The 12,122-nt window shown below is 42.1% G+C and overlaps 2 protein-coding genes and 1 pseudogene across 2 annotated transcripts; 2 read left to right on the top strand and 1 right to left on the bottom strand.

Moving 5' to 3' along the window:
* Window positions 1-1,709: 1,709 nt before the first annotated feature.
* Window positions 1,710-3,239, bottom strand: LOC119821725 (smoothelin-like; the record flags this gene model as incomplete). The annotated part of the gene is given in 6 exon segments (XM_038340853.1): window positions 1,710-1,869; window positions 1,957-2,093; window positions 2,095-2,803; window positions 2,805-2,940; window positions 2,943-3,152; window positions 3,155-3,239. Coding segments are annotated over 6 exon segments (1,437 nt in total), but the record flags the coding sequence as incomplete, so codon positions are not given.
* A 1,816-nt stretch (window positions 3,240-5,055) lies between these two features.
* LOC119820876 lies at window positions 5,056-5,732 on the top strand (annotated as a pseudogene).
* Window positions 5,733-5,842: 110 nt separating this feature from the next.
* Window positions 5,843-11,764, top strand: Fam90a26 (family with sequence similarity 90 member A26). The gene is made up of 5 exons (XM_038340852.2): window positions 5,843-6,009; window positions 7,313-7,490; window positions 8,287-8,486; window positions 9,148-9,250; window positions 10,841-11,764. The coding sequence occupies exons 1-5, from the start codon at window positions 5,843-5,845 to the stop codon at window positions 11,762-11,764; spliced, it is 1,572 nt and encodes a 523-aa protein (XP_038196780.2).
* The last annotated feature ends 358 nt before the right edge of the window (window positions 11,765-12,122 follow it).

Here is a 12,122-nt window from a genome sequence, read left to right as displayed (position 1 = left end):
ATGATGGTACAAGAAAAATACAGAACACCAAATAGACTAGATCAAAAAAAATCCCCTCACCAAATAATAATAAAAAGGCAAAATATATAGACTAAATAAAGAATATTAAGAACTGAAAAAGAAAATGGTCAAGTAACACATAAAGATAGACCTATCATAATTGCACCCAACTTCTGGATGGAAATAATAAAAGCCAGAAGGTCCTGGGCACATGTATTGCAGACACTAAGAGACCACAAATGCAAGTCCAGACTACTATACCCAGCAAAGCTTTTAATAACCATCAATGGGGAAAACAAGATATTTCACGACAAAACCAGATTTAAACAATTAATATCCACAAACCCAGCCATACAGAAAGTACTAGAAGAAAAATTCCAACCTGTTTCTCTGTTACACAGAGAAATCTTGTACCAATAAAACAAAAAACTATGAGAAAACAATTCCATAACTCAGACTGTGTGGAAGGCAATTAGTATTCATCAGCGATACGATAGAATCAGTGATTTGTTTGATAGCATCTCAAAACTTTATAGTTTTGAATGACCTTGGGCTACTCCTCTGAGGAAAATCGATTTTAAATTTAAATTTAAATTTAAATTTCTGAGTATTTATATTATGTGCTAAATACTTTTAAATTTTAGGAATGCAAACATAATAGGTGTTTCAGATACATCTCTATGTAATAAAATAAAGACACATAAAGCAATCAGTGAAAAAACAAATTATTTGGTCAGATTAAGATGGATTCAATTCAGTCACACTTGTGGTGACATTTTGTTTGTGATCTAACAAATAAAGCTTACCTGAAGAACAGAATTTGGAGCTAAGCCACTAGTTAGCCATAAAGACCAGGGAGACTGGCACAAACCTTTAATCCCAGCACTCAGGAGGCTGAAGGAAATGGATCTCTGTGAGCTCAAGGTCAACCTGGGCTACAAGAGATTGATTTATGTAAATGGAAATTTCACTTTCGTTTCCTGACACCCCCGACCTGAATAATCATACAGAAACTATATTAATCACAACATTGTTTGAATCCAAAAAATGGATTGTGAATGTTTGTCTTTGTTTAATGTGTTGGCTACAAGTTATTATTGGTAATGGTCAGGGAAAAAAAACTAAACAAAGATTAGATTCAAGGTTCTTGTTTTGAAAGAAAAAAAGGGGGGAAATAGATACAATAGGATAAAAGTGTGGCTTATTAAATCTACTCTGAAAAGAAAAAAGGGAAGATATAGATAGGATCTTGTTTTGAAAAGAGAAAAAATATGGGAGATGGTGGCACAAGCCTTTAATCCCAGTACTTGGGAGACCTCTCCAGAGCTTGGTAAGAGAGATTATCCAGGATTTCAAAACTGACTTGAGGTTTTAGGATGCAGCCATTGGTGCCCTTCAGGAGGCTAATGAAGCTTACCTGGTGAGGTTGTTTGAAGATACCAATTTGTGTGCCATCCATGCCAACAGAGTCCCTATCATGCCCAAACACATTCAGTTGGCTCACCAGATACGGGGGGGAGGGGGGAGAGAACACTTAAATTAAGGCAGTTTTTTTTTTTCGTTGTAAACCAATAATTTATCAAAAACGCTGCGTGTGTACAAGAGGGAGGAGGGTTCCGACAAACAGGGCAGCAGTGGGCAGGCGCACTGGGGGAAGGGGGTCGGGAGCAGTGCTGGGGCGTGTGGGTGGGGGGGTGTGAGCAGAGTGGCTAGACATTCTTGCCACGCAGACGCAGCTCATGGCGCCGCAGGTGGTTGTACAGCGATTGCACGTAGGTGAAGACGTACTTGGGGTCGGGCTTTTTGCCCATAATCATCATGTCCTCCACCTCCACCAGGGGCACACAGACCACCAGCATCCGTGGGGCCCTAGGCAGGGGTTAGGACTTTTTGGGTTTTACCAGCCCCTTCTGGACCAGACAGCGGTAGAATTCCTGGATGTACGTGTACACGCACTTCCAGTCAGGCTCTCGAAGCCGCACCATGTCCTCTGTATCCAGGAGCTGCGGGCAGTCCGCATGAGTCTCAGCAGATGAGAAGGCCATTTCAAAGTTCTGGCGCCTGTTTTGTGGGTTAAGCTGCCCATTGTCAAAAAACCTCGAGGAAGAAATTGTGCACCAGGGCACCGAAGGCCATCCCGTCACTCCAGCTGGAGGAGAAGTTCTGAATGTCCACATGCTCGTAGCCACGGGTCTTGGCTCTGCACCAGTCCAGCAACATCTGCTTGACGCTATTGGCATTGGGGACTCCGAAGCTGGTAGAACGCTGTACAGCGGTACGGGGTATGCCAGGACTTGCGGAGCCTTCTTTCTCCAGTTTCTCAATCATGGCCTTGCGTTCTTGTAATGCTGACGTCCTGGGCAGATTCTGGACCTTCGTTAACTCTTTCTTCTTCTCTGCCTGGCGCTTTTCTAGGGCAGCCAGGTTGCCAGGACGTGGGCTGGCTTGGTCCTCTCGGTCGAAGATGCCGCCCATCTTTTTGGATGAGAAAGAGGAAGAGGAAGAAGAAAAGGTCTTGGTTTGGACTGTGGTGGTGGTGGTGCTGCTGCTGCTGCTGCTACCATTCTCCAAGCGACTCACGAAACTTGACTCCACAGTGGTGGTGCGGGCCATCTGTGTGCCATTGTTGGAGTGGACTAGCCACTCAGTTTTGGTAACTGTGCTGACAGCTGAGCCGTCAGCTGCCTGCTGACTATGCCTCGTGATAGTCTCTGTAGCCAGATTGTTTCCGCTCTCCTTTGGCCGGGCCCGTGCCTCCCATAGTCGCTGTTCTCGTTCCTTGTCCCTCTGGTCTCTCTTTCTGTCGGAGCTCACGGAGTGCAGCCTGGATGAGCTTCCGTTCCTCAAAGTTCATAGTCTGGTCCAGCATCTTGTCCAGGACTCCTTCATCCTCAATGGCCATCAGCTCCTCGGCACTCAGGGGGCTCCGTCCCTCTGGGGCTGCTCTGTGTCATTAGCTGCTTCCACTGTCACAAAGGGGGGTTCTGCTGGATCTGGCTCCATCTTAAAGTTGCAACCTCCTCGGTTACCAGGGGAGGCATGGCTGAAGGAGGTAACCTGAGTGACACTACCCAGTCGGGTCACAGTCCCAGGGCTGCTGATGTGGCTGATGGTGCTCTTGCCCCCACTGCTGGTGCTGAGAAGAGTCGGGGCGCCCGCAGTCCCAGGGTCAATTCTGCTCTCTGGTTGCTTGTGGGCAGCAGCAACCGGCCTGAGGAAGCCTGGCCACAGCCATCCAATTAAGGCAGTTTTTAATGGCAGTTTATAGTAAATAATGAGCCTAAGCTAATAGACCTGACAGTTTATAATTAATATAAGCCTCGTGTGTTTCTTTTTGACTGAATGGTTGCAGGACCCAGTGGGACAGAAACTTCCATCTACAAATTCAATCTCAGAGCCAGGAAGTGTTGGCTCACACCTTTAATCCCAGTGTTTGGGAGTCACACGCCTTTAATCCCAACATTAAGGGGGTGGAGTCAGGATGGGATATGGCTGGGCAGAGAGAGGGTATTTAAGGCAGGAGGAGACTGGAGCTCATTGCATTCAGCGTGAGAATTTGTGGAACTGTGTTCTTCCCCTCTTTGGTCTGCGAATTCAGAAGGTAAAAGGTCTCTCTAGTAGCTAGCTTCTTTACTTCTCTGCTCTTTCAGCATTTGCTCCAATATCTGACTCTCTGTCTTTATTATTAATATTAATTAAAACTCTTATTACGCACAAATGGTTGCATTGTATTGAGTCACTGCAAGTATTTGGATTGTGGAGCAGTATAAAGTTTGGTGTTTGAGCACCATTTTCAGCCTGAGTCTGTCTCTTCACTCGGTAGCCAAGGAGTCCTGGGTTTCACAGTGGTCTTTCCTGCAACCATGAAAGACAGTAGGAAATTTTCCTGTTCAAAATTTGAAGCTTAGTAAATTCCTACAAGAACAAATAAAATGCCAAAGAAATTTTCAGTAGACAGCTTAAAAGTGGAGCAAACTCTGGTTAGTGGTCTCTAGCTTTGTTAACACAAAGACTAAATTTTTTGTATAAGTTTATAAGAAAAAAAGTTTATTTCCTCTAGCAAGATCAAACCCTCACAACCTTTTAAAATAACATCAGTCACTAAGGGACAAGTGCTCAAATATCGGAGCCTATTGTGTACAGACTCATTAAAACCAAAAAAAAATGCAACCAAAAAAATGCAGATTCCAAACTCAAAAATTTCTCTAGATTGATTTTGTTTTGACATAGGCATCTAGCCGAAAAATTATAGGTTCAGTCTAATAAACTGGGGACTCTGTACGTACTGAATTTCTTCTAAGCCAATAAAATATGGTTAACTTTTCAGAGTGTCATATGGTAATATCTGAGGGTCCGTGGTTAAGCTGTCTGCATCTCAGGTTCTCAAGCAGTGCTGAGGCTAGTGCACAAACTTTGTCTGTTTTATCTCCTATCTCTCACTCGCATTAGTGTCATGTAGGAAACATAGTCAGTCTTCGTGGAGGGATGAGTAACATATGAGCTAGTGAATCGAGCTAGCTGGATGTTTCCCACTGACAGAATTTCAGGGAGATGGAGAGCACAATATAATTTGTTTTCTAACCTCTAGAGAGAAGCAGAATCCCTAGAAGGATCTAGCACTGATGGATCCCAACACACTCTCAATTGAAGAAGGCAAGAAGATCTTAAGGCAATTTGGCATCCCTCAGAGAGATGTAAGTACCTGCGACACTGGGTAAAGAAAAGGTACATGGAGTGAGGTGGAGTGGAATGTATGATCCACTTGAAGCAACTTCATATCCTATGGACTGGGGATTATTGACACTAAGTATTTATAAATTGTTTTCTTGGGAACACAGCACTTGAAACATAAGCTACAAATTTAGGTGATAAAAGAGGCAAGGCACCTGCAACAGTGCTCAGTTCCTCAAAGGGAACATTTCCACTCCCTCAAAACTCACTTTTTACTCTCTCTTATCAAGTGAAATTTACTTTCAAAGTTCCAGTCATCTGTGGTGGGAGGGATTTCAGACTGATGATCCTTAAGATAGCCGTTCCCCTGCACGGGAGGCAGCCATGGCGCCCAGCCGGAATGGCATGATCTTGAAGCCCCACTTCCACAAGGACTGGCAGCGGTGAGTGGACACTTGGTTCAACCAGCCGGCACGCAAGATCCGCAGACGCAAGGCCCTGCAGACGAAAGCGCGCCGCATTGTACCGCGCCCCGCGTCTGGGCCCATCAGACCCATCATGAGGTGCCCCACAGTGCGCTACCACACCAAGGTCCGAGCTGGCCGGGGCTTCAGCCTGGAGGAACTCAGGGTGGCTGGTATCCATAAGAAAGTGGCTCGCACCATCGGCATCTCCGTGGACCCAAGGAGGCGAAACAAGTCCACCGAGTCCCTGCAGGCCAACGTGCAGTGCCTGAAGGAATACCGCTCCAAGCTCATCCTTTTCCCCAGAAAGCCTTCCGCTCCAAAGAAGGGAGATAGTTCGGCTGAAGAACTTAAATTGGCCACTCAGCTAACAGGACCTATGATGCCCATCCGGAATGTTTATAAAAAAGAGAAAGCAAGAATCATCACAGAAGAAGAGAAGAACTTCAAGGCTTTTGCCAGCCTTCGTATGGCCCGGGCCAATGCCCGGCTCTTTGGCATCCGAGCAAAGAGGGCAAAGGAAGCTGCAGAACAAGATGTTGAAAAGAAAAAGTGATGTGCTTTTGGAATATTGCAATAAATTTTCCATAAAGCAAAAAAAAAAAAAAAGATAGGAGGAACAGGGAATCTGTTTATCTCTTCCATGAAAGGCTGATTCCCCACCATGTGATACCAAGTAACTTTCTCTTTTTGGTCCTCAGGTTGATATGATGAAAGAAAAATGGGTAGTTATTGCCTCTGTAGAGGTTTTGTTTAAATTCCCTCTACTACCTGGAGAGGACCCAACAGCCCGCTGTGTCTCTAATAAAAAGAGTCAGCCTGCAGCATACCAACCAAATTCACCCCCACAAAAACAAGGAGACCAAAAAGAAAGGTAGGAACTGACTTGACTTGGGTATACCTGTGGGCCATATTTTTTGCCTTATATGCCTTATTGATGATTGATTTTGTTTTCTTAAATCATAGATTAAACTAGGGCATTTTTGTATTAGGAAATATTCTAAGCTTGAGCTACATCCTGACACAGGCCAAAATTATCTTTACTTAATTTTGTGACTGATTCTTACTAAATTGATCTCTCTCTACAGTCAAGAAAGGCCTCGGCCTTGAAATTATATTGTTACAGTCTCTAATAGATGAGATTACAGATCTGTACCATCTGGCATATCTTCATATGTGCACTTATTTGTGAATTAAATGTCATGAACTTTCATGGCCCATTAGCTTGCATAGTCATCTCAGCTTGGTTTGCCAGGAGTGGGCTTGTGAACAAGTCATTATTAAAATAGGTATATGAACATGAGTTGCTAATTGGGAAGTATAGCTGAATTTGTTGGGTAAACATCAGAGGTTTACAATTCCTGGTGAGAGTCTATTATTGATTTTGTACATAAAACTAAACAGAAAATAAGTTTCAGGAAATATGCTGAAAATGTTAAAATTTTGTTATATTTTTATTTATTTGAGAAATAATCTTAGCAATATCTACCTAGAAGCTGAAATGGTGGTATATGGCTTTAACCCTAGTTTATAGGAATCAGAAGGAAATAGATTTAGGTCCTTCTTGGTTGCAAACTAAATTAGAGGTGAGTTGGACCTAAATGCAACCTAGGCTAAAAATTAACAGGGTCTAGATAAATGATTAAGTGGTTAAAAGCACAGGCAGATCTTGCAGAGTGCCTGGGTTCGCTTGACCGACACTCATAGAGTCTCACAAGCACTTGTAATTCCTCTTCCAGGGGAATCAGACACCTGATTCTGGTCTCCTTAGGCAATAGGCAAAAACATGTTGCAAAATCACAGGGGGAGTCAAAACACTTAAAATTAAATTAAAAAATAAGCTCTTAAAACTAAAAATAAAAATAAATTAGAAAGAATATGAAGCAGGAAATAAATAAAAGTATTAAGTTGCTGGGGAAATCTTGGAAATTTTCAGAAGCCAGGGTTCTTTTAGTCAATCCTACACATCTCATTTCAGTCTTGATAAGCCAGGTGGTGTTTCCTCAGAAAGCTACCAGTTCTCTAGGCGTGAGGTCCAGGGAGAAGGTAAAAGCATGGAACATAAGCTCTGAGTTTTCCACTGGTATGTGACTCTGGTCAGCACATCTTTCTCTCCTCTGCCTCCTAAGGTGGGGACAGAAAATGCCTGTCAGCAAAACTTCTTTTTTCCTTACTAGGAAGTGCAATAATCAATTAATGACAAATGTTGTCAAGAAGCCAAATGTCATGAAGCAGATGGCAAGTCATTGCTCACAACCTCCTTCTCAGAGACCCACTGGTGACAAGACACAGAAGAAGAAATGTTTTGAAGCAGTGAGTCCAAGAGCTCTCCCCAAAGAAGAGGAAAACACCAAGGTCAGGACACCTGAAACTTCTTAGAACTGGGATTCTATGTGTACTCTAGGAAGTAGATTTAACCATGGGGACCAGGTTTCTGTAACTCACATTCTTTTACACAAGACCATCTAATCTGAGTAATTTTTCTGTCAAATTACCAGTTCACTGAGAGGATCTGAGGAACCATCTTGTACACATGCACTGGTATGAGCAGCCTGGTATTTGCTCAATTCACCATTTTCAGTTTACTGAATCACATATATTTGGGTATCCACTCATTGCAGACTTAGCATGGAATTTAGCAAATACATGCTAAGCAATGTGTGTTGCTTAGGTACAACCTAGAATTTACTGGTGTGTTCCTGGGCTACATTCTACCATAAAACCATTCTCACACTGGAGGATTTTATCCATGTGATCTACACTTGAGCTGTATCTTCAGCCTTCATTATACTTTTTACTTTTAGAACACATGTCAACAGTTTTCAAAAGGTTATTTGGAACTATCTGTATAGACAAGGTTTTTCTTGTACTGGTGTTCCTCCTCCCATATCATCCTGAGTTCTGGGTTCAAAGTTTTGAGTCACACTACTTTATGCACTGTAATCCTTTAGACACAAATTCCTTTATCTCTGTAGTGCTCTTTAAAGTGGGCCAGGTGAATGATTGTAGAATCCTGTGTTTCTTGGCAGATAATGGACTTTAGGCTTTATCCTACAGGATAGGTTGAATCTCACCTAAAAATGATTCTGTGGGACTTTGATACTTATGTGGGATTGGAACTTACTCTGTATTCATTCCAATATCCACACAGGTGAAATGCAGGAATTGTGGAGCCTTTGGACACAAAGCAAGGAGCAGGCTGTGTCCCATGAAATGTTGGCAAGAAGCCCTTCCTGTCCAACCTCTGTGCTCAAAGAATGAGAAGGAGAATCTGAAAACAAGGAATGCCCAGTTGTTCCAGACTCCAGGAATGTTTAACATGACTGAGAGAGAGAAGAAAGAAGAACAAAGGTAAGCATGGGGTGATCCAGAATGATCCATGAGCATGGGAACTTGAGTACATTGTATATAGCTATCTCAGGACACAGCCAAAAAAAAGCCTGAATTTTCAACAGACAACAATGTACTTAACTCATTTATGGTTAAGAATCACCAAAGAAGAGGGAGAGTGAGAGCTGGGGATGCCACCCACATAGAGCAGCAACAGAGTCAAATGAATTCATACAGTGCTAGGCTGGGGTCTTGATCAGTGACTAGAGTACTTGTCTACCATGTATACTTTTGTGGGTTCTATCTCCACAACCATATCAGCAAGCTGGTACAAGCCTAGAAATCCAGCAGAGAGAAGGTGGATAACAGTGGATGAGAAACTCATGGTCTTCCTCTATTGTCTTGTGATTTAGAGACTAGCCTGAGTTACAGGATACCCTGTTTGAATTTAATATAAAGACACATGCAATTCTAATGCCTGTGTGTGTGGAAGGTTTCAGGTGTGTTGCCAGATTCTGAGGTAAACATGATCTTAGATCAGATCAGCAAATATCACTGTGGCTTCAATGCCTCCTCACCCCTTACAAAGGCTGGAATTAATTTTTCAAAATAGTGATTGATTTTACTATTTTGAACACAGAGGTTCTGCTAATCCCAACATTAAATGTAATGCGCTCTGCAGGCAAGAAGTGATTTCAAAGAAAACTGTGTCACAGAGATTTCCCAGAAGCTCTGTAAAGAAGAGTTGCTCAGAAGAACCAAAGGAATCTTGTTTCTTTTTGAGGGTAAGTCTCCCTTACTTTCCAGTTGTGTAGTGACTCCCATCTATGCTGCTCTGTTGGATTCCTGTGTGGGTATTATGGGAAAACCTAGGCAAGCTTATTGCACTTCTATGTTAGCTTCTGCTTACCTGTTCTTCCCATTTCCTTCAGTATTTACCTAATTTTCTCCTTCCCTTTAGTTTCCCTCCCCTCGGTTATTTCTGTCTTTCATTTCCTTTCGTCTTCGTATACCCTCTGATTTTTATGTTCCCTTCTTTTCCCTTATCTTTATCCTTTCTGTTACCATTCTCAGCTCCCTATTCTTCTTTACTTACACTTACTTCTTCCATCTCTTCATAATTTTTTGCTTTTTGGAAACAGGGACTTATTTAGCCTATGCTCTTTGGCTGAGGTTGGCCTTCATCTATGATTCTTCTAGCCTAGTCTCCCACATACTAAGATTGTAGGTCTATAAAGCCATTCCTAGCATGGTTTTATTTGTTTTCCAGAGAGCATGTAACTCAGTATTGTCTGGAAATTGATAACATTCTCCTTTGCTCTTACATATTCTGAGATCACAGGTTTGCAACACCATATGTGGCTTTGTATAGCTTTGTTTGAATATGTAGTTCCATTTTTAGTTTTGGCCAACAAACATTGTAGAAGATTTCTGGGTAAATGTGAAGTGTCACCTAATGCAGAATGATCCTCCACCAGGCTGGTATCTTTCATTTTTCTCCAGAATCTGCCAATCTCCCCATGAAGAGATATATGTCAGCCAAAATGAGCACAGCTAAGTGTGTGCTTTGCTCATTTGATCTAAACAAAAGAACTTGATGGCACTTCCTTCTTAATTAATAGACTCAAAGTGGCATCTTCTAGATAAAACTCTCACCCTAATATCAAGTTGTGTCTTTATTTTTAGATTTATTTCATTTATTGTGCATGAGTGTTTTGCCTGTAGCTATATATGTATGTGTGCATATACCTAGTGTCAGAGGTCAGAACAACATATTATATTTAAAAACCTGAAATTACAGACCCGTGTGAGTCACTTGATGGATCCAGGAACTAATTAATGTAATAAGTATTCTTATCCACTTAGCTATGTCCTGAGTCCCAGGTTGATATTGTGTTTTCACCAATCTTCTTATCCAGAAATATTTGGACATTTAAAGGACTTTTTTTATTTTGGTCCCTGTGAATTATAAATTAGTGCCCTAACTCTTTTTGTTTGTATATGGCCAACGTTTAGCTGGGTTTAGGAAGAATGTTTGTTTTTTGTTCATTGTTCTCCCCTATCCATTCATCCTGACCTGCTTGTTACATTTAGTTCTGTATCACCCACTGCACAATAATGAGTGTCCTTAAGACACTGTCTTGAATATTACTATTACATGTTCCCTTATATAGCCTGTATCCTAAATAAATATTCTCCCCATCAATTCTCTCCCTGGTCTTCATTTTACTTCCCAATGATCCTTCCCATGCATTTGTGTAACTTACTTATGTATGCCACATAATTTCTATGTAGATAAGTTGAGTTAGCCAGCTCTTTACATAGGTGGGTAACTTTGACTTTAAGGTAGGTAATCTGAAATTTTTTCTCCACAGAAACCTACCAGACCATTACTTCACATAATCAAGAAGAAAACTTCGTTGGGTCCTGTCTCCATGGGTCCCATACCAGTCAAGACACCTGATATGAGAGCAACCACCTCCTCGTATTCTTACAACAAAGGATCAGAGCTGAGAACTTATACATCGGTACAATCACATGATATGGGATTCTCAGACACTCCAAAGCCCAATTTGAGGAACTGCCAGGATTCTGATCCCAGCTCCAAGAGAATATCCTCTGGGTCTGTTGTTTCCTTGAAGGGTGCTCTTCAACCTTCCACGAAAACACCTCTTTTGATCCACGACACTAAAGTCCAGACAGGTATGAAGCATCCTGGTATGGAATCACAGCCCAGTGTACAATCTGTGAGACCAAAGAGTTGCCAAAAGCCCAAAGGCAGAATCCAGAATCCAAGAAAGAGGCCTGCCCAATTCAATATTCAGGAGACCCAGGATCACCCAAAGAAACCTCGAATCAGCTCTAGTCTGAATCCCACACTGACATCTCGAGTACCTGAGTGGGAAACTGCACAGGTTTCTCAAGTTTCTCTCACTACAAATGGATTTTATGTCCAACAATCACCCAAGATAAACCCAAACAAACAAGCATTGAAGGCCAGTGTCCACAGACAGACTCTGCACTGCTCTTCTTATTCAAGTCCTACCGAAGACACAACTGTCTCCCAATACACACATTCAGGCAAGCACAAAATACCTATTAGCTTGAAAACAGACAAAGAACAGCCAGGCTTTGGGACAAAATTGTTGCCCATGTCTAAATCTCCTACGAAGACTGAATCTGTTTCTCAGAGCAACCTTAATTTAAAGGACTCTTTTATCCTTGGCTCTAATGTCACAAGGAGTGTCCTATATGAGGATCTCCAACTCTCATCCTCCTCAGAAGACAGTGATGAGTAGCATCACATCTCCTTTAAGACATAAGATTTAGCTGTAAGCTGAAGTGACTGTAGAACTGATCTGAAGATGTGAGAACAATCATATTCTGAAAGTGGAGCAGCCCCATATAATATTGAGAGAAAGACACTGAGTATTTATATATGTATATATTTAAGATGAAGACAGTATTTACCTGATCAAGACACTGATTTAAAATCTCCAGATCCGGGCTGGAGAGATGGCTCAGAGGTTAAGAGCACTGGTTGCTCTTCTGGAGGTCCTGAGTTCAATTCCCAGCAACCACATGGTGGCTCATAATTATCTGTAAAATCTCCAAATCCAAGCAAGGGTAGAACTTAACTTCCATCCTCTAAGACCC

Source organism: Arvicola amphibius, chromosome 8 (genome assembly GCF_903992535.2).
Source record: "Arvicola amphibius chromosome 8, mArvAmp1.2, whole genome shotgun sequence".
In the NCBI taxonomy this organism is placed as follows: Eukaryota; Metazoa; Chordata; class Mammalia; order Rodentia; family Cricetidae; genus Arvicola; species Arvicola amphibius.
The sequence above is the reverse complement of the archived record's forward strand: the minus strand, read 5'-3'. Positions and strand labels throughout refer to the sequence as shown.